The sequence below is a fragment of the Cuculus canorus genome, chromosome Z, assembly GCF_017976375.1.
Source record: "Cuculus canorus isolate bCucCan1 chromosome Z, bCucCan1.pri, whole genome shotgun sequence".
Taxonomy (NCBI): domain Eukaryota; kingdom Metazoa; phylum Chordata; class Aves; order Cuculiformes; family Cuculidae; genus Cuculus; species Cuculus canorus.
The window spans coordinates 1,538,028-1,559,677 of NC_071441.1; the positions used below are offsets into that span (position 1 = coordinate 1,538,028).

General features: G+C 46.2%; 2 protein-coding genes across 4 annotated transcripts in view; both read left to right on the plus strand.

Moving 5' to 3' along the window:
• The window catches only part of PGGT1B (protein geranylgeranyltransferase type I subunit beta), a 42,053-nt gene extending 41,178 nt beyond the window's left edge, over positions 1–875 (plus strand). The window contains 2 exon segments of the mRNA XM_009557528.2: positions 168–299; positions 302–875. Of these exon segments, the coding sequence (XP_009555823.1) occupies positions 168–299; positions 302–348 (179 nt within the window). The 3' untranslated portion in view covers positions 349–875.
• A 15,747-nt stretch (positions 876–16,622) lies between these two features.
• Positions 16,623–21,650, plus strand: part of TRIM36 (tripartite motif containing 36) — a 32,324-nt gene continuing 27,296 nt past the window's right edge. For all 3 annotated transcript variants that reach the window (XM_054055181.1, XM_054055182.1, XM_009557522.2), the window contains exon 1: positions 16,623–16,690. In XM_054055181.1, coding sequence (XP_053911156.1) covers positions 16,628–16,690 — 63 coding nt within the window. In that variant the 5' untranslated portion in view covers positions 16,623–16,627. The remainder of the gene's footprint in view (positions 16,691–21,650) is intronic.

A 21,650-nucleotide genomic window follows, 5' to 3' on the forward strand; every position in this document is an offset into this window, starting at 1 on the left:
CTGGTGGCTTTGGGTACAAATTGATATCTTCTGTCAAAACTCAAGTTTGAAGCGTAACAGCTGTTTGTTTTCCTTGGTTGTAGCTGTTCAGGGATGTTGGAATCCAGGAATACTCGCCTGTTGCAGCCTGACGGAATTTTCTTTTCCCTTTTCTGTCTTTCTTTCAGATGCTTTACATGCCTATTTTGGGATCTGTGGTTTGTCATTAATCGGAGAACCTGGTATCTGCAAAGTTCATCCCGCCCTGAATGTAAGCACAAGAACCTCGGAGCGCCTTCACCACCTTCATCAGATCTGGAGAACAAGGACTCTAAACAGTGCTCAGACGACACAGACCTCTCTACATGACTGATTTAGACTTGAATTTAGTTCTGGTAGCGTAATTGTAGCCCAAGGTTAAAAGCCATCTATAACCAATGTGCTCTTTTAAGTGCTGGAGTCATACAATCAGATCTGTGTTATTGGCATCACTTCAAAAGGGGATTACCTTCATAATGCAGATTATTCTGCATTATGAAAAAAGGAAATATTTTGTTTATATAGAAGTTTGTCACCACAGACTGTTAATGGCTCTTCAAATGGCTTTACTTCTAAAAAATCCCTTGAGGCTTTTAAACTTCATTTTTATTTTATTTTTTTAAATTTGTGCATACTGTGTCAAAATATATAATGGGGAAAATATTTTAGATTTGTTTACATATCATACAGCATAGGACAGACCTTGGAGTTCTTTATGATCTTAATGTTTGACATATTTTTGGGTAGAGAATCTCCCGTATTAAGTCTCAGTTGAAAGTTACCTTCTATCGTCTACTTTCAGAATCCATAAATTTGTTAAAAAAAAAAATACAAATAAAATTATTTTATTCAATATACCAGACCTCTAAAGTTGTAGTGGCTTTACTAAATGGTTTCATAATTCTTTTGAGTACTTCTGCACAGATGCAGTGAGTCATTAGCCAAAGAGTTTTCATCTGAAATGTTCTCTTCCATGAAATTCAGTGGTGTGTGGCCTATTGATGTGTGTCAATAAGAGAGATTCAGTGCAGTCCTTTGGAAGAGTAGCTATGTGCAAGGGCAGCATTAGAACCTGTTTCTGAAGTCAAGACTTTGCAATGCATTACAATTGTACAACTGCAGTCTGAATATTTTTTAATGCATATTTCCCTTTTTGTCTGAAATAATTCCGAGTTTCTTAACCTTCCTGTGTAACAAATGACATATTGAGCTTTAAAGTGTGTGGCAGCATTTTAGTGTTAGAGAGGTGATGAATATTCTCAGCTTATTTACTAGAATCATAGAATCATCAGGGTTGGAAGGGACCTTAAAGATCATCCAGTTCCACCCCCTGCCACGGAAAGGGACATCCCACTGGATCAGGGGCTGCCCAAGGCCCATCCAACCTGGCCTGGAACACCTCCAGGGATGGGGCAGCCACAGCTTCCCTGGGCAACCTGGGCCAGGGCCTCACCACTCTCATGGGGAAGAAATTCTTCCTAATGTCCAGTCTAAATCTGCCCCTCTCCAGTTTATCCCCATTCCCCCTCATCCCATCCCCACAGCCTTTGTGAACAGCCCCTCTCCAGCTTTCCTGTGGCCCCTTCAGGTACTGGAAGGTCACTATAAGATCTCCTCTGAGCCTTCTCTTCTCCAGGCTGAACAACCCCAACTCTCTCAGTCTGTCCTCGTAGGGAAGGTGCTCCAACCCTCCCAATCATCCTTGTAGCCTCCTCTGGACCCGTTCCAACAGCTCCATCTCCTTCTTACTTTGAGGATTCCAGAACTGGACACAGTACTCCAGATGAGGTCTCCCAAGAGAGGAACAGAGGGATCCCCTCCCTTGCCCTGCTGGCCACGCTGCTTTGGATGCAGACCAGGACACGGTTGGCCTTCGGGGCTGTGAGCGCACGTTGATGATAGAGATCCCTGAAAGAGAGAAACCACAAGCCTGAGGCCACCGGACAGCAGTTATTGTGGGAGTCCATTTTCCCGGAGCACCTTAATGGGAAATTGGTCAGCAAAGGCTGTGGCAGTTTCCTTCAGCAGAAGTCTTTCAAGTCATGGGCGTGTGCCTAGCTGGAAATCTATTACAAAAAAGGCACGAAAATTTGGGTTAAAAGTCTTTCAAAATAGCGCAGTATTTGCTTGTCCTTGACATCAGACAGTGGCCACAAGTTGACCCACGATAGAGTAGAGTCGATTTTTGAACATGGTTGGAGTTACAGTGAAGATGAGATGTAATTGTAGCCACCCGCACCTCTGCCTTTCTGGAGAAATGCAGCTTTTTAGCGTTTAGTGCCTTCTTCCGCGTTAGAGGATGTAGCTTTATATTTCGGAAGAGTTTAATAAGGTGTTCTAAGTTTCTGCTGGGATATAGCCCGTGTTGATACTTTCTCACCTGCCTCACGAGGAATGATGTATTTTGTTATCTTGGGGCAAATACATACTTGCAAAATCCTAAAGGATGGCTCCTGATTTATTCTACCTGGCCCTCATCTGTGAGGGACATGAGGGTAGAGAAGCAGAAGGGACAACAGTCAAAAATACACCTTGAATGAGTAGTTAGTGTCTCGTGGCTAATAAGTTAAGTTTTCTGTTTTGAAAAGCATTTACTATTCTTTGTTTTCTGTATCTATAAACTACCTTGGGTTGTTTATACGGAATTTGCTTCACATCTCCTTCACCCCTTGTTATTCTACCGCGTCTTTTACCACGCATCCCCTCCTCCCCCACCCCCTGACTAAATAACAGCATCTTTTCAGGCTGAATGTTGACAGCAGACTTATCCTTTTCTAAAGGCAGTGGGAGGCCTATTTGTTTCCCATTAACTCCTTTAGGTTATTCTGGAGCCATCAAAATGTGTATCCCCACACCCCATACTGAGAATCTAATGACTTTAATTGGTTTGAAATTTTAATCTTTTTTAAGTTGACGAAATCTGTGCTAATAATGAACTCTGCGTCCGTGATTTGCCATTCTGAATGGCCCAACCGATGTCAAGCAAACGTGGGGTGTTGCTGTGTAGCAGACGTTTTGATTTTGACTGTCATTTATGCTGGATCGCATTGCATTCCTTTTTGGGGGGGGCATAATGTCTCCTAACTAGAAAAATGTTAAATGATAAATCAATGGACAACAGTTTCACAGATGAGGAGTCCATAACCTAAAATCTCTCTTATAAGAGGGGTATCCAAAGGCAGTTAAACCATAAATAGGATCTGTGAAACTTGAATGAAGCTCGAGAAAGCAACCATGTGTGAACTACCTACCTGTAGTAATTTTATGTTAACCACAGCTTTACAGTGCTGAGTACGGACCTAAATGGGAAATTATGAGATGCCTTTGCCATCTACTTGAGGATGTAAACAACATTTTGGCCGTTGGGATGTGCACTGCGCAGAACGGCTGTGCTGCCACGACCTTTCGGTGTTCCAGCAGTGGTGTCATACAGCAGACCCGCTCCCTGATTCTTCCTGTTTGCCAAGAATGTATTTAGATATCTATCACATTTATCTCTCTCGATGATCTTTAGGGTCCCTTCCAAGCCGAACTGTTCCGTGATTGAGTGCACCCTCAGCAAGTTTGCAGATGACACTAAGCTGGGAGGAAGTGTGGATCTGCTGGAGGGTAGGGAGGCTCTGCAAAGGGATCTGAACAGGCTGGACTGCTGGGCCAAGACCAGTGGGATGAGGTTCAACAAGGCCAAATGCCGGGTCCTGCACTTGGGGCACAACAACCCTGTGCAGTGCTACAGACTGGGGGAAGAGTGGCTGGAGAGCTGCACAGAAGAGAAGGACCTGGGGGTAATGGTTGACAGCCGACTGAACATGAGCCAGCAGCGTGCCCAGGGGGCCAAGAAGGCCAATGGCATCTTGGCTTGTATCAGAAATGGGGTCACCAGCAGGTCCAGGGAGGGGATTCTCCCTCTGTACTCAGCACTGGTGAGACCGCACCTCGAATACTGTGTTCGGTTCTGGGCCCCTCACCACAAGAAGGATGTTGAGGCTCTGGAGCGTGTCCAGAGAAGAGCAACGAAGCTGGTGAGGGGCTGGAGAACGTCTTACGAGGAGCGGCTGAGAGAGCTGGGGGTGTTTAGCCTGGAGAAGAGGAGGCTGAGGGGAGACCTTACTGCTCTCTACAACTACCTGAAAAGAGGTTGTGGAGAGGAGGGAGCTGGGCTCTGCTCCCCAGTGACAGGGGACAGGACAAGAGGGAATGGCCTGAAGCTCCGTCAGGGGAGGTTCAGGTTGGATATCAGAAAAAAATTCTTCACAGAAAGAGTCATTGGGCACTGGAACAGCTGCCCAGGGAGGGGGTCGAGTCGCCTTCCCTGGAGGTGTTTAAGGAACGGGTGGATGAAGTGCTGAGGGACATGGTTTAGGGAGTGTTAGGAATGGTTGGACTCGATGATCCAATGGGTCCTTTCCAACCTGGGGATTCTGTGATTCTGTGATATTTATAAGTTAATGCCTTCTGTAGTCCTCGGCAGCACTGAGAGTTTGCTGATGTTGACTCCGGCTGACAGATGTGTGACAGCTGAGTGCCTCTACCTTATCTGAAAGGACACTGTGGTTCTACTTCCTTTTCCAGAAAAAACTTTGAACTGGGTTGTTAAAGAAAGGAAGTTAAATTTAACCTTTCAATAGGATCTGAAGAGCAGATCTTAAATACTGTCAGCGGGGCTTTCACAGCAGCTTGGTTTGTACATCATCATTTTGTTATGATGTACAAACACTAGTCCTTAGAAACAATAGTGTTCCCAGAAAAATCGATCAGACCGTTGCGAGTCCTCGTGCCCTCAGTTTGGGGTCCCCTTGCGTAGAGGGGAAGGAACAATGATTTCCAAATTCAGAGCCCGTGTGGACAGCCCATCTCCTTGCAGTTTGGAAGAACTCTGCTATTGGTGCCCCTGCAGAGATGTCAGATTTGCTGTTGGGACGTGGGAAGAAGAGAGACTCCAAAGTAATGAGATCCAATTGCTGCAACTGACACGAGAAATGTCTGTGAAGCGCATTGGTTCAGTAAGAATATTGGTTTGTTCAGGCTGGTGTTAGAAACCGTGGCTGTTCTGTAAAGCTCTTGTTTGCTAAGCAGAGACCACTGAAGTTTTCCTCACTGTAGACACGCACAGGGTGAAGGAGAAGGAGGTCTCATCATCTTTGTACTAAATGACTATTCCACTGAGTTCTTACAGTGTGTCATAGGTTTACGCTTCATCCCAACATTTTAAAACTCCTGTTGTCCTGCTCTCTATTTGTCTTTGGGAAGCAGGGAAAGTTCTTATTCCTTCTGGGCTGCAGCTCCCATGGGATGGTTTTTTTTGCAAGCTAGTCAGATATTCAGAAAACACATTTATATTAGTCTATTTATGGGTATAAACTGGAGAGGGGCAGATTTAGACTGGACATTAGGAAAAATTCCTTCACGATGAGGGTGGTGAGGCCCTGGCCCAGGTTTCCCAGGGAAGCTGTGGCTGCCCCATCCCTGGAGGGGTTCCAGGCCAGGTTGGATGGGCCTTGGGCAGCCCCTGATCCAGTGGGATGTCCCTGCCCGTGGCAGAGGGGTGGGACTGGATGATCTTTAAGGTCCCTTCCAACCCAAACTATTTTATGATTCCATGATTCTGGGTGAAGAACTGCCCATACATCGTCTTCTCAGGGCTTGGAAAATGGCAACCTCTGAAGGTTTTCAAGCTGAACCCAGCAAAGACAGCAAACCTCCACACTACTGCTTTTGAGGTAGTGGCAAAGCGCCTTATCCCACAACTGCAGCGCAAGAACATCCTCTAAAGTGTCCACCAGCAGTACAGGCTCTAAACACGGGAGTGGGACTGGGCAGGAGGAGCCGTGAGCGCCGTGGGACAAGCAGGACACTGAGGAAGAAAAAGGTTCTGCCTCTCAGAAAAAAGGGGAAAGTCATCAAGAAGGAGAAAATGTGAGAACAATCTGCAGCCTCTCACCTCGAGAATTCAGAAATGTTCATGGGAGTGGAAGTGTTTGCGGTAAGGAAAGAGCTTTCAACTTGTCAGATTACTCTGTTTATGTTAAACTCACAAATTAAAGGAGGGGGACACGCACGCGGAAGGCTGTTTTGACAGTTTTAGTGGTGTGTGCGTGTTGGGGGTGGCTTCCGAGTTAACTCCTAACAACGATGACAACCAGGCTCTGGTACGCGGAGCAGCAGCTCTCCCGATCCCTGCTCTCACGGTCTGAGAGACAGTGAAGGCCTTCATGAAGTTAGTTCTGCAAGAGCCATCCCCAGGTTTCCATCCAGATGTCTCCGATGTCTCCTTCGCTACAGCACAGGGGACAGAAGCGCTCTGCCTCACCCTGGGAGGGAGGATCCCCCCTTGCCTTTTTATAGGAAGTCCGCAAAATGACAATGTGACTCGAAAATCACAGAGTAGAAATCAAGGCAAAGCTTCCTGATCCTTCTGAACCTTCCTGAGAACTTGTGGGAAAGGAACGGTGGATACGCTGCCTCGAAAGCCAAATGTGCGGGACTGTTGTTGGAATTGCATGCTGCCTTTGGGTAATTTAAAGCACAGAGATATATTTATTTGCTGTTACGCTCTCCAGGAGTCTTCATTTGGCAAAGTCGCGTCTTACTAAACTAGGCTGGCTTAACAAAATCCCAGCTTAATTTTGGACCCAACTTTCACACTGAATATACTACTAAAGCCTCCCCCGGCTTGAGATTCATTGTGGAAGAGCGTTGTGCTGAAAGGCATCTGCGTGATCCTGCTGAGCTTTTGTCGCCGGTTACACCGACAGCCGTCAGGAGCTGTACAGGGACAGCTGATCCGGCCTTGGGGCGGTTTGATGGGCTACTAAGGAACACCCTGGATTATTTTTTGCCGTTCTTTTGTTCTACTTTGACGTTGTAATTTTTTAAATCATCATCGTTCCCCCTCCCCCCAACCTGTAATTTCTTGATTTAAGGAGAGGTGGGAAGTTCTAACACAGTTACGACGTTCAAGGTCCATAGATGGGAATGAGGGGGAGGATATTTTTATAAATAGCACAGACACTTTAGAGGAAATCAGGGATCTGAGAAGGCTGAGCGTTGCGCTTTGGTGTGTGTGTTCATGCTTTGCAGATCCGTTGTCCTGGTGCGATGCTGACTGCGCAGCATCCTTCTGAAACAGCCTCTAAAATGCACAGCTTTGGTGGGGCCAAGGATAGGATTCTGCGAGAGATGTGCCTGGGTGAGGCTTTCCAACACAGCCACAGGGCTCTTCTATATTTTTGTGTATGCCTCTATATATAACTCCCTGTATATGGCCAGAGCGACAGTGTCCTGCAGAGTGGTGATAACACCCTCTGTGGCTTCCCAGCTGCTATACATAGCTCCCCACACACACCCTGCAAACTGCTACTGACACCAAATTTCTCTGATGTCTCCATGCCTTGACGTTTGTTTACCGTGTAAATAAACTCCAGCCTCGAACAACTTCCTTCTGCAGGATGAGGAACTGTTGGTAAAAGCGAGGACTGTGATGATCAGCTGCTCAAGGAAGGGTGTAAAGCCACGTTAGCGATGTGAGCTGCCCGGCCCCACGTCAAGTGCTGCTCCCTTCCCCTCTGCCGCCCCAGGATTATCCTCGTTTTTATCAAACCCAGATCCGAGGGAACAGCAGAGGAGGATGTTCTACCCTGCTGTTCACGAGGTGCGCACCCCTCCCCACGGAGAGGTGTTCCTGGCTTTAAGAAGAGTTGGGAACAGCAGCTGTTGGTGGGAAAGCGACTCCCCAGCCCTGTAACTGCGGTTGGCGTTGTCCTGCGCTCAGTGGCCCTCAGCACAGCATCCAGACGAGGGCTGGAGCTCTGCCCTGCGGGGCACCACGCACAGCACCAACCACGCTCCCACAAATTTCGCCTCCTGCTCTAATTCCGCATCTCCCTCGCCACCCACAGCCTGTAACCACTTTGGACCTCGGGAGGCTTTCTCACCTCCCATGACTCCAAGCCCTGGTGCAGGAGTGGCAGAACAGGGAGGTTTCACAGCTCCCTGCACGAAGCAAAGGCAAGGGGAGCAGGGCGGGACGCTGAGCAAGCACGCAGGATGGCATTTGAGATGTTGCGTAGCGTCTCGCCCCTGGGGAGGGCAGTTTTTTAAGCTGGAGACTACACAGGCTGTGAAGAAACGGTTCCCACGATCTCCCTTCTATAAAAGGAAATCAAAGTCTGCGGCAGCTGTTGATTCGATAGCCACTCCGGATCCCCCTCCCACCCCCTGCTCAACGATGACTTCTGCCAACGCAACGAGCTGAGCCTTCTAGTGTTTTTTGATGCCAGATTTGGAGCAAACAGGAATGTTAAAGGAAGACTTTTATTTATTTTTTGGCTTTTTTAAACTCCAGTGCTCTGATGTCATTCACTCCATCGAAGGTCTGTACACTGCAGACACCAGAAAAGCAAGGTTCAGCACTTCAGAAGTGCTTTGCCGGGCAGACTGATAGCTCTAGCCTACACACCTCTGCTCATCTTACGCTGTTCTTCAGAAACGGATTATCCTTGGTTGTTTAAAACTAATTGTAAAAATAAGTAAATAAATTAATTAAAAGAGGCTGAAATGTCTTTTTGCCAACATAGTTTACTTCATTCACACCAGCTGTACGTGAAAACATTGAAAAGGTAATAAATAATGCAATATTCCTAGCGAGTAGGAGAAGAATTTGTCTCGTCTTTAACCAGTTTGAAAACCCTGGGTGGAAAGTTACTTTGAGGGGACTCTGGGGGAGCCACCACTGGCAGACCAACAAGCATTTGACTCCTTCAGAGCGGAGCAAAGCAGGCATGCTTCCATGAGGGTGGTGCGTTAGTGGTGCCTCAGAGGGAAATCTGTTCCACTCAGTCAAACTTCTGTGCCAGGGAGAGCATCTCAAGTACACCAAGGACCGCTGGAGCTGCCAAGAGGCCCGTAGAAGTCAAAGGAATGAAATGAAACTTGTATGGAAAACCAGAGAGATCTCCTTTCCTAGAAACTCCAGAACAGTGGATAACTGCTCGTCTGAGCTCACATCATCAGGGACAATGATTCTGCACCAACACCATGTGGTAAAAGCAAACAAGTTCGCACAGTGAAATAGTGACCTACTTCACTCTGCACTACCGCATGTACGGGACAGAGATGTCTTCAGGGGCAACAGCCGTGTACTCAGGGCTGCAGCTTTCTGACACATCACCCTCTGCACCTTGTGGTGCTCGGACTGTCCTGCACTGCAACACAAACAGGGAACCACCCAGAACCACGGTTTCAGGGCTTTGACCCCACAGAGCGCCCTCCCTCCTCCTTGGACCCCTGACCAGCCTCGGGATCCATCCCACATCCAGAGGAAATTGCTGTCCCCGGTCCTCATTGCCAGACGGGCAACGTGCGCTCGCAGCCGCGAAGGGCAACCGTGTCCTGGGCTGCATCCAAAGCATCATGGCCAGAGGGGTGAGGGAGGGGATCCCTCTGCTCCTCTCTTATGACACTCCACATGGAGTATTGTGTCCAGTTCTGTAATCCTCAACCTAAGAAGGAGATGGAGCTGTTGGAATGGGTCCAGAGGAGGCTACAAAGATGATTGGAGGGCTGGAGCACCTTCCCTACGAGGACAGGCTGAAAGAGTTGGGGTTGTTCAGCCTGGAGAAGAGAAGGCTCCGAGGAGACCTTAGAGCGACCTTCCAGTACCTGAAGGGGCCACAGGAAAGCTGGAGAGGGGCTGTTCACAAAGGCTGTGGGGATAGGATGAGGGGGAACGGGTGTAAACTGGAGAGGGGCAGATTTAGACTGGACAGAAGGAGGGATTTCTTCCCCATGAGGGCTGTGAGGCCCTGGCCCAGGCTGCCCAGGGAAGCTGTGGCTGCCCCATCCCTGGAGGTGTTCCAGGCCAGGTTGGATGGGCCTTGGGCAGCCCCTGATCCAGTGGGATGTCCCTGCCCGTGGCAGGGGGATAGAACTGGATGGTCTTAAAGGTCCCTTCCAACCCTAATGATTCTATGATTCCATGATTCTCCTCCATGATCCACACGATGGGACCAGGAGAAGCGGCACTGCTGTGTTTCACCCTCAGCTTTTCAACACCACAAGGAACAGTTTGCTCCAACAGCATTGCATCTGCCTGATCCCACATGGGTACTGGTATTAAAAGCCGGTTATTGATGTTTAGGGAAAGCCTCGGACACCCGTAGGGAACACAGGGATAGGGACAGGCTGTGGCAGTGTGAGGCCGTGGGGGTGGCAGTCCAGCTTACACAGAGCACAGCGGGGTCTACACAGGCTTCGTCCTGTGCAAATTCAATCCAGAAGGAGCTTAATCCACTTCCAGTGGAGGTTAAGGACTGTATTAGCCCACGGGTAAGTGCAGGGGAAGAATTTCATTGCAAGAACACGAAGCGTGCCGTCTCAAAAAAGGAAAGTTAACTCAAACCTAATCCTAGCGTAGTTAAACTGAAAGAAAAGTGCAGGAGCCCAGCTGAGCATTTAAACCTCGAAGGCATAAATTGCACAAGCTTGTAGAGAGCATTAACTCTGGGAAGGCCAGGTGAGTCTGAAAAGCTTTCGGGTCTATCCCACCTTCTTCAGAGCCCTCGCTGTTGCAGACATATCTCTTCTGCAAAACACAAAATCACTAAAGCATACATTGCTGCAGACACATGCAGATCTCAGTAGCGCTTGTTTTTCCCTTTTCTTTCCCTGATTTACATGTCTCTAATTTCTTCATTAGACAAACTCTCTTAAGTAAATTAATAGAATCAGTAAACCAGTAGACTCAAGCCTGCTGTGCTTTGCTTAATTAATATTCCTTAAAATCCCAGATACCCAAAATTTTCTTCATATTGTCAAACTTGTTTAACTGTAAAATGGGAATTACATTATATATTGATGGTATGCATCATTACGTACTTTAGCTGATTCCTTATAAATATCTAATAACATGCTCAATACATTAAATATTAATAGTAGTCTACATACTTAACCTATATTTCTTAAATGAGCTTGTTCCCAGGGGCATGTGATGCTGTACTGGTATCACATGGGGCAGGCTAGGAGGAAAACACACCGAAAGATAATTTTTCACTCAGCACAGATGCAGTTTTCGCTCCGTACTTTATTTTGTGTTTGTGCCTCACAAATACTGAATGGATATGTTTACTTTATTTGGATGGAGGTCTTTGAGAGGACAAAAAGCCTCGAGGTAGTTATCTGATGTCAAAAAGGTCTGCACGTACTAGAACAAAACATCTGGCTCCAAACTATCGTGGATTGGAAATTTAGCTTTTAATTTTAGCACGTTTGCCTTTGCCAGAGGACCTACAGCCAAAAGCAAGGGGAATGAGAGGTACCGGCTATGGGTTAGGCTCTTTTTTCTTAGCAGTGGATGACGGTGACGTGGCCACAGAGCAGCAGCAACAGAACTGCTTCAATATCTCACGTTGATTGTTGCTGTTTGTTTTCCGTAGTGTTACAGGTTTAAGGACCTTTTTGGGTTTGCCAGTATCTATTAGACTAACACATGTAGGAATAAATAAAATCCTACTTTATTCTGTGGGGATAGGGAGTTAAAGTTTGATCACTAATGTAAGGAAGGCTACAGGCACTGGGGAGGTAAGAATGAAATTCTCCAGCAGGAAGGGAGGATGTGAGTCGGCAGCTGCATTGTAGAGAGAGATCTCCATAGTTAAGGGGGGGCCACGGGAAAGCTGTGGAGGGGGTCCTTATCAGGGAGTGGAGGGATAGCACGAGGGGTAATGGTTTTAAGCTGAAAGAGGGAAGATTTAGATTAGATATTAGGAAGAAATGTTTTCATGTGAGAGTGGGAAGGCCCTGGCCCAGGTTGCCCAGGGAAGTGGTGGCTGCCCCATCCCTGGAGGGGTTCCAGGCCAGGTTGGATGGGGCTTGGAGCCCCTGATCCAGTGGGAGGTGTCCCTGCCCATGAGACTGGACAATCTTTAAGGTCTCTTCCAACCCAAATTATTTTATGATTCTATGATCCCAGGGAATCACTGGTTGAATCAGAATCCTGAGTGGAATTTATTAACACCGGTGTCATGGAGAAGGTACATGAGTTTGTCTGCTTGAGGTGGCCTTGATGGTGCCTCAGCTGAGTGTGGAAGAGACACAGAAGCAGATGGTTCCTTGCCCATTAACCTAGAGACGCCAGATAGCTGTGCTTGTTTTTCTTCTGCAGAGCAGCACAGGCAGCAACGAGAAAAAAAAATCCCACTGTGGTGCCTAAAGAACTAGAAGGGGTGGGGTTTATTGCAGGGGGATGCTTAGGTCTTTATGCAGGCACCGTAAGCTTTGAAATACGGTTTTGTATCATTTGTCCTGCCTGTAAAACCTTCCCAGCCATCAGAAGGTGTCATCTGGTTCATGGCATTTTTTTTTCTGCTAGTGACAGTTCCCATCTACATCACTCCCCGCGGAGGGAAGCAGTTTATACAAAATTCATAAACTATTTACGTGAATTCTCTTTAAAATTGCTCAAGCTGGGTGCAGGCCTCTGAACACTGTTAAGAGAACAAAAGCAGATCGCAATCCTTAGCAGAGATGTGCACACATGGATGTGCATAAGTAGGTTTTTTTCATGATTTCAAATGTTTGTTCAGCTGTATAATCTAACACCGAAGTAGGTCATACTGAATTCTGGCAAGACTTTCCACTACCTATAACATCATCTTTCTTGCCACCTCCATAGCTCTGACACTTCAAGTGTTAGTGAATCGGAGTCTGAGGTGGAAGTACATTTACACTCATCCATTTCCCCCATGAGTACTGTAAAATGGAAGTTCTCCCTCTCTCCTCCATACTGAATTATTGCTGTTAGCCTTTCCCATATCCCACCTTCAACTTTTCAAACATTTCTGCGCTATATTTCCTCAGGCAGGGATAGGCAGCAACTCCAAATGAGCTGTACCAGTGGACAGTGGGGGAGGACTCCCACTCAAGACACTACGCGGAGCCTAAGGGTACACATTTGAGTGGATTACCTGTGTATTTGAAACGGGAAAATGCATAACTTACCATCCTAAGGGAACAGAAATGAAAAAGCATCTAAATAGACTCCACTACTCAGATTTAGTTCCGAAGTGGAAACTAAAATGAAGAAGATCAACCAGAAAATCTGGAGCTGCCACTTCTGTCTTGGGAGTATCAACATAGTTCACACATCAGGAAACACAGATTTCCTTTATATTTTAATTCCTATACCGATGTGCCAAGACAGAGCCCTGTGTTGCATGACATTTCAGGATTGAAATACAGGTCCAGATTTTCCACTAGTAGAAAATTATACAGATTAGTTTATAACAGTGGATAATCTTGCCCAGGATCGCTGCTTTCCTTGTGAGAACTGATTGAAGTTTAAGTAATATAAAGCAAATCAGATCCTTCTACTGATTCTTTTCAACCTACTGTGACATGCTCTGAGACTTGTACTTTCATGACAACTGAAGGTTTGAATTCATTTTACGGACATCCTGGTTCTAGAAAGGAACCAACCTGAGAGATGAAACAAAGGCAGGAAAAGTGTGAAAAGCAAGTTCGTATCTGTGATTTATGTGGAACTGGTGAGGATCTCCCAGCTATTTCTTGCATGCAGCGTACTTCAGTAGAGGTTGTGTAAGACATAGCAACCGGTTACCAAGAGGGGTTGAAAGTCCCTGGGCCACCAGCTGCAACTCGAAGCTTCTCCATCTGTCTCTGGCCTTCCAAGTGCACATTCCCCTGTCAGCCTGCAGCCACTCAAGACAAAGGCTACCACAAACTTTCTTCCATCTCAGGGGAGATAAACAGGATCCCTCAAACTGGCAACAGGAATTGATATATGCTTCAGGGAACAGTCCCAAATTCCTAGCTAGTCCGGGTCTATGGACACAGCTCGTGTTAATGCTACTGAACCTTCCACAGGGTTCTGCCCAGCCCCACAGGACACTTCAGCAGGGCTGATGGCAGAGAGTGCTGTCATACAGGGACCAAGACCACCTCCGCTAGAGCTATTGGAGGGTATGCCTTTGCTGAAGCTGTGCAATCAATGCAAAAGTGGTTTGTGGCATCCTGCTGCTTGCCTATTACTGCCAGCTACCCTGGAGTAATGTTGAAGGAAAAACACTGCAAGACAAGAGTATGAGAGAACCACCAGCTTCTCCTGTCTTTTTCCACATCTTTCTTGACCTGGCTGACTTCATGACTCAAACTATATTTCCGTCTCTTCACACATACAGAGCACTCTAATGAGAACCACAGCGTGTCCCTGCCATGGAAGACAGCACAACTCAGCTGTGGCTGGAGTGTTGATCAATTTATGGAAGCAGGATATGAAGAGGTGAAGGGAGGGCAACCAGGGATCATCCTTTCTATCCCAAGACCTTAAATTCTAGCCCAGGCCAGCCACAGCCTACAGAGTGTTGCAGAAAGGGTAAAAAAGACAATCAAACAAACAAAAAAAACCAACCCAAACCAAATCACAATAGTGCAGCAAAAAAAATGACGAGATGGTGGCCAGGAATTCAGAGCACATAGTTCAAAGTTCTTGGCCAAAGAACAAAAGCACTGCTTGACACCAGGCACACAACGTGTGCAACAAGGCAGACCCTTGTTTCACGGACTTTGGGAGATGGTTGTTGGGTGTTGTTTAATACGAACATAACAAAGCTGTAATGAGATTAAAGTACAGATATGACTCCAGCTGAAAGGATTCCGGTGGAGTAAACCACTGCACGCTGTCTTCTCACACTGCAAAGCAGAAAGGGTTGTAAATTCCTTGGCTTTTCACACAGCCTGTCGTTACTGAGTAGTAAGGTCAAAGGTATGTTTGCTGCTCTGTGCTGCTTATCGTTTGAGATCTGCACTGATATTGTAGCATGAACTTTCCTGATACGGGAGCACTGCTGTGACTGAGGCCACTACCAGCACAGTCCTGCGGCTGAGTACTGGACTTGAGCCGCACGGGAGAAGCGAGGCATTCCTTCAGGCTGCCCTCCATCCCAGAATTAGCCAGCCCCGCTGACAGTGCTCAACACTGACCCAAAGAAATTACAGTAGTGAAAATTTCCTATGTGAGCCCTGTTCGGTGAGCTGGAATTAGATCAGAGAAGCAAAATATCTCACGTTGAGTTAAATTATGTATCAAGGACCTTTCAGCTGCATGGATGATGACAGCTGACTGTCCCCTGAGCCACTGCCCATTGTTTGTTCCTGGGCAGTTTGCACAAAAGCAATATGTGGAACGCTGAAAGCCTGTCTATATCTGAATAACAAGCTATTTGATTAATGAGTCATCCGATATATATAATTGTACAGTATCTAGTAACAGAAAGGTCTGGTAGCTATTCATGAGTCCCATTTCCTGAGAAAGAAAGGGTATATTGTTTCAGTGAGTAACCTGTAGAGAGAATCTGGGATAACATTACTACTGTATCAGTATGCTTAGGAAATACAGCCTCTGAGGGGACATATTATACTGTTATAAAACACCCTTTGCTATGTTTTCACCAAATAGGGGTGAGGTACCCCATGATTTACCTGATAGCTACAGTGTAAGGGCGGCTTGTCCCCTTCCACCTCACAGTTTGGGACAGAGCTGGGGAGAGAACAACTGACTGGCCACTCACCTGCCTGCTTCTCGCAGGTCTGGGAGCACGTTGAGACCAGAAGAGAAAGAAATGAGCCAGCTGTTGTTGGCTAAAGTGACCTCCACCAGAAGCAGGCTATTGCAGTGGCATGGAGGGGAGACAGACAGGGAGCAGAGGTGTGATGTCTGCATTGTGTGGCTGGGAAATACCACTCCCCAGCCACCCGTAGGGCCCCCTTGCATCTGGGTGAAGTTTTGCAGTGGCTCTACCAGGAGGTGGGAACCTTTCAGCAAGCTCTGAAGGTTGCCTTCCTCAAGCAGCACTAGGTACTTCAGTTGATGGGACCATTATTTCTGCCACAGTTGCATACAGGCACAATGCATCTGTCTCGAACGGCAGCATCAGGCTGGGGATGCAGAAAAAAGGGATAACAGAAGTTTCTTCCTGTTTGAGTTACCCCGCAGATATTCCCCCAGCCAAGCGCAAACACAGGAGACAGATCACACCTGCAATTACATATACTACATTAGTAGGTGTCCTTCTCTGCAGAGATGTTCAGACACGAATTTTCACCTGAACAAAGGCTTGGAATTTAAGAAAATTGGATGGAGCCTGAGGACAAACACATTGTGCTGTACCTCAGCATGCATCGTGCTTCGAGCTGTGCTTTCATATCTCTCTGAAAAGACTCTTGTCCACTTTGGGCACTGACTTTTTGGCTGTGGCAGCAGCACCATGCCAGGGGCTCAGCAAACACCAAGCATGATTTATGCAGCAACACTCAGATTTGGAAGGACCACAAGTAGATATAACCGCACCACCTCTAACCCAGGTCTTGTGGCCACACCATCACAGCAGAGATGGTGCTTCTGGGCTCCTCAATGCGCGGTCGTGACAGTCAGCCTGCGCTGCTGCTGGGAGGGAGCTTTTCAACAGGCAGCCACGTTCCCATGAGCATCCTCCACGGGGGTGGAGCAGAAGGCAGGAGAGCATCTCTCACACCATGCGGCTCCCCCCACGGAGAGCAACCAGGGGAGGCTGGAGCTGCACCTGAGCGTGGGGCCATGGCAGTGGCCACGGACATCAGCCGCTTTGGCTACATCCTAGACCTGCTGAAGCGGGACAAGGTAGGATCCTGCGGTGCAGGGATGCTGGGACTGCTGGTGTGGTCCCTGGCTGAGGCGTCTCAGCGGGGTGCAGCAAGGGATCCCCAGAATATCCCTGTGGATCTGCGGTGGGACGCACCTGAAGAGGAGAGCCTGCTCCCTCCTTGTTTTTTTGAGGAGGAAGTTGACTCACCTTTAGAACTGATGCTCATTCCCTCCTCAATTTTTTGGAGGGAAGCTGACTCGTCTCTAGAGCTGATGCTGGTTCTTTCCTTGATTTTTTATTGGGGGGGAGTTGATTCACCTTTGAAGCTGATGTACTTTGGAGGCTCACCTAATGTTTGCTGCACTCTTCCAAGGCTGTCAGATGAAAAAGAAAAAGCTGAAAAAATATAAATTAAAATGCAAACTGTCACTTAGCCCCACACAGTCAGGCATCTGGCAGCTTTGCAGCCTTCTGCTGTGTGTGACAGTTTGTCCTCCTGCTCATCTGTGGATGTGGTATGCTAACAAGGGCTGTACCCGCGGCAGCCTGTTAACGGGGGCTTTTTCTGTGGGTAATGCTGGAGTGAAAAGTGTCACCTCCAGGAAATGATTCAGAGTTTCAAATATTTGGAGAGAAACTAGCATGTCTGTTTCACAGAAAAAAAACAGAGGAGGGAATCCAACTTCTTGTATTTATGAGCAGCTGATATGTATAAAAACAGGCAGCACTTCTGCCCTCCCTCAAGAGATGCTGCCGTGATGGGTTTAAGAAAATGAAGTAGTCACAGTATTTTTAAACTTAAAAATAAGTGGGGCAAACAATGGTGTTATTTGAAAGACTGCTCTGAATACACCCTGAAGACCTTACAGCTTCCCTTCAGAGGCTGCTTTCCCACCGTGGGTTTTGCTCCCACCCCTTCTCCCCCTCCCTCTCTCCCACTCCCTCTTCCAAACATGTGGATGAACCTTGCTTTAGAGTAGGAGAAAGAGAAGTTTCCTGTGTGATTTTCTGCTTCTCCTTGCCCTGGAGTAACTACGTGAGAGGCTCCAAAGGAAAATTCAGATGGCCAATTGTTAATCCTGTCCATTTTACACAATACATAAAATCATACAGAGTTTCAGTCAAGAAAATGCTTTTGCCTGTCATTCCCCTGCAAAGGGTTGATGAATCTGCTCTTCTCTCTCAGTGAAACAGCCTGTGCTTGTAGCTTGAATCAGACACCCTCTGCAAGAGCATATGCTTCAGTAGACAGACAAGTTAGCACGTTACTGTGAAATATGCATGCTTATTACAAACAGTGCTGTTCTTTATACATACAGCATCGCAGTGCCAAGTCCCACCCTCAGAGACACTTGATGTAACTGAAGAAAAGAGGAGCAAGAGCAGTTGCGTGACCTTCACAGACTTTCCATTGTGGCGGCCACTGCTTGAGGCTCTCCAAAGGCTGGATCTGAGACCTCTTACTCTCCACATTTTCCTTTTGCATTTCTTTACCTCCGGACAGGAGTTTTAGATTACTGCCCCTTTGTAATTTATTGATGTTATCCAGGAGCTTCGAGGTATTCTGCTGCGTAACTAAGCTTCTTTCTCAGGTGACATAAATCATGCCAGCGAAAGGACTCCTCTGAATTGTAAGTTGTATTTGCTTAGAGGTAGAGTATTACCGCTTAGAATTCCCAGCACTCAAGTTTTCCCTTTCCCATTCTCCCACATCAACAAAACTTTCACAACAAAGACTGAGAGCACTAACTTGCTCTGAATTAAGTGTTAAGCATCTGGCTTTCACTGAAGAAAGAACTACTCCAGAAACATAATGTTATAATAATACTTTACTCTCGCACACTTACCTCTCCGCAGGGTAGGGTTCCAACAGGTAGGACAGATGCATCAGCGTTTAGACTCTGCGCACGTGCACTCATGCTTTTTTTCCACTTAGGCTGCAGCCTCTGTCGGGCCTCCCAAACAGGACAAATCATTACATATTGCTTTTCCCTGGGGGAATGTCACTTCAAAAACCTGTTATCTCTTTTAATGATTTGTACTAATTATTCCCCTGTGACTGTGTTTCACACACACAACTTGCACGTTGTACCTGGAACAGAATGATGCATGCAACACTTCCAGTCCCAATAAGACAGTCTTTGTGTAATCCATATATCCATAACATCTGTTTGAGCTTACTACAATACTCTGTGAGATATTCTGGGCCTCCGAGACACCTGTCACAAACGTCACAGCAGCATCTGAACACTCCAAAATATCCCTGTGAGATAGATTAACATTTAACTGCCTTTTGTAACAGAGGCACTGAGGCAGGAGGAGATTGTATGACCTTCTTTCAGGACTCTGAAATCCCAGTTTAAATCACAGCAAGGATGGACACTCAGCTGTCTCAAACTGGCATAGTAGTCTAAAAATGGTTTCAGGTTTCTTTTTTTCTTCTCTCCTCTTCACTATCTGTAAGTTCCTTTCTGCAGTACTCAAACACAGAAATATGTGTAAGAAACAATTATTCACCATCACTCTGTTCAAAATTGTTCTGCTTCCGTAGACATGTTTTCTTCATGGGAACACACCTGTTCCTCTTGTAGTATTAACTTTAAAGAATTTTCGGAAAACTCTATAATGAAACACTTGTGTCTAGTGATACCAATACTAACTGATATCACTACCGGTCATCCAGTTTTGGGGAGCTTTTTTTAAGGCATTTCCCCCTTGGCAGAAGAAAATCAGCAAACCAACATAAACCAATGTGAATTTCAGAGAGAGAGTAGCAACACTGACTGTGTCCTTGTGTGCTAGCTGTTGATTTTGTTGAAATAAGGATCTTAGCATACTCCATTTGTTTTATTCAAATTCCTAGTCTTCTCTGTTTTTCCCCTTCACTTGTTTGCCATGTTTTACCTTCTGTTTTGTACACTCAGCATGGCCTTCAGAAAGTGATAATTTGCGATTGATGAGGAACAACTTAAATAACATTTCTCCAGGAAAAAATCATTTAGAGAAATAGATGCTACTAAAATCAAGCCCCAAACCCCATGTGACGTTAACTTGAGAAATTTACAGAAATAATTTACAGTGCATTCTAAATTCTGCACGCTCTTCACCTGAACCCTGCAGATGACATTGGTTTCTTTCCCTCCTTTCTGCCTGGATTTATGTAGTGACCAAGGCAGAACTCTCTTGTGGTGACATTTCAGCTTTTCTTTGGGTTACAGTAAGGGGTAGAGCTGCATGAGTACGAAACCCGAATCTCATGAGGAACTGGAGAGAGGAAATACAGTTGAGTTTGCTAGTGGTTGTGCAGGCTGGTGGGCTGCCTGACTCAGCTGAAGTTCTGCTCCACGTCTTTCAGAAGATAAAGCATTACGTATTCCTTGCTTATGTGTAGGAAAGTGCTTGTTTGGGCGTTGGGCGCCTGTGGGGAGAATAGCTCTTTAAGAGAAGTTTTCTCCTGTTTACAGAGTATCCAGAAGTGTACCCAGATTATGTCTGTATTGTGAGGGGTGTTTGCACAAAAAGGTGACTTTGGTTAAAAGAGCATGTAAAGATAAACTGGAGTTCAATTTCAGGTAACAGCTTAAGTTAGATACTGTGGAGTTTGAAGTCTAGCATCCAGAAGGAGATAAAATCCAATTTGCCTGTCTTCACAGCTTTTAATCTGAGTTGCTTAGCTGGGTTAGTCAGCCTGTGTGACAAATGTGTGTTTCCACAGTTTAGACATGTCTTCATTGCTCCAGCAGTGGGTTCTCTGAACACAGGCAGTGACAGGGCACAAGCAAGCTGCCAGCCTTGCCCTGGGTGACAGGAGTAGCTACAATCAGAAGCTAAGGAGCAAAGGCAGTGGGACAGAATAGCAATTCCCTACGTGTTATGTGTGTATTGTTCGTATTCTTTGTGCTGTATCTTTCTGGCATCAGAAACTGAGTCTGTGGTTGGGCATCCTGTAAAACTAGTTCTTTTTTTTTTTAAAATTTGAACATTTCATATTCCAAATCCTTTTTAAAAATTCCCATTACCTTTCATTTCTGCTACAGAGTAATAATTTTTTCACAGATGTGATTCTTTTCTGCTTCAGAGCTGCAGGTTATTTTAGTTTGAATGGCATTTATTTGGGAAAAGATTTTTCATTGCACTTCGTTCATTTGTTTGGCAAGTGATTACAATGTGTGTGGGAAACAGCTGAGTCCTTAGGGTGGACTGTTTGTAGCTGCTCTTTGGAACCCCTGCAACTGCTACTGTCCAGGTGTCCAGGCATGAAGCAGAGTACTGTACAGTAAGAGAAAAAGTAAATATATACTGAGTCAGCTTATCACACTTCGAGATGGGCTAGCTATAAATCCTAATACCCTAACACAATCCCAACATTCCGGCAGTTTGACGAGTGTAGCCTTTATTTGCACAGTGCTCTGGGCACAGCAGCGGCTCATGTGACCTTCCAAACTCGTCCAGTCGAGTTGATCAGGTTATGGGATCTGTTATGAAACCCATCTGACTGTGAGGGTTATGGGCCTGTAACACATCTCTGCAGAGCAGACAAATAACCAGAACCAAGGGATTAGGTCTTGGCATTTTTGTCTTATGACAAGAAATCCTCAAGCCATTGTTGTTTTCATTTTGAAATATCCAAGGTCCATAGGCCCTCCCTGGCTGTTCAGGGTGATGCAATTGAAGAGTAACCATCAAGAAGACAAGTATGAGCCTGTATTCCTGAGCGAAAGCAGGGACATTTCTTTATTTCCTTATTACTAAATAAATGATATATCTTTCAGCCTGCATGGCTGAGAAAGCCCTGGAGAAAACAGTGATTGTCAACTTTTCAGGACTAAGTAGAGAAGAAAATTGTATCAGTGGCGATTTACAGAGAATGAGGTGCAGGCTAAAAGCCCACTGTAGCCATCCTGGAGGAAAATATTCCCATTGCACAGGGAGAGAAGTATCTTTCTGGTGACTCAGTCCCCAGGACAGTCACGTTAGCACAGAAACAAATCTTGC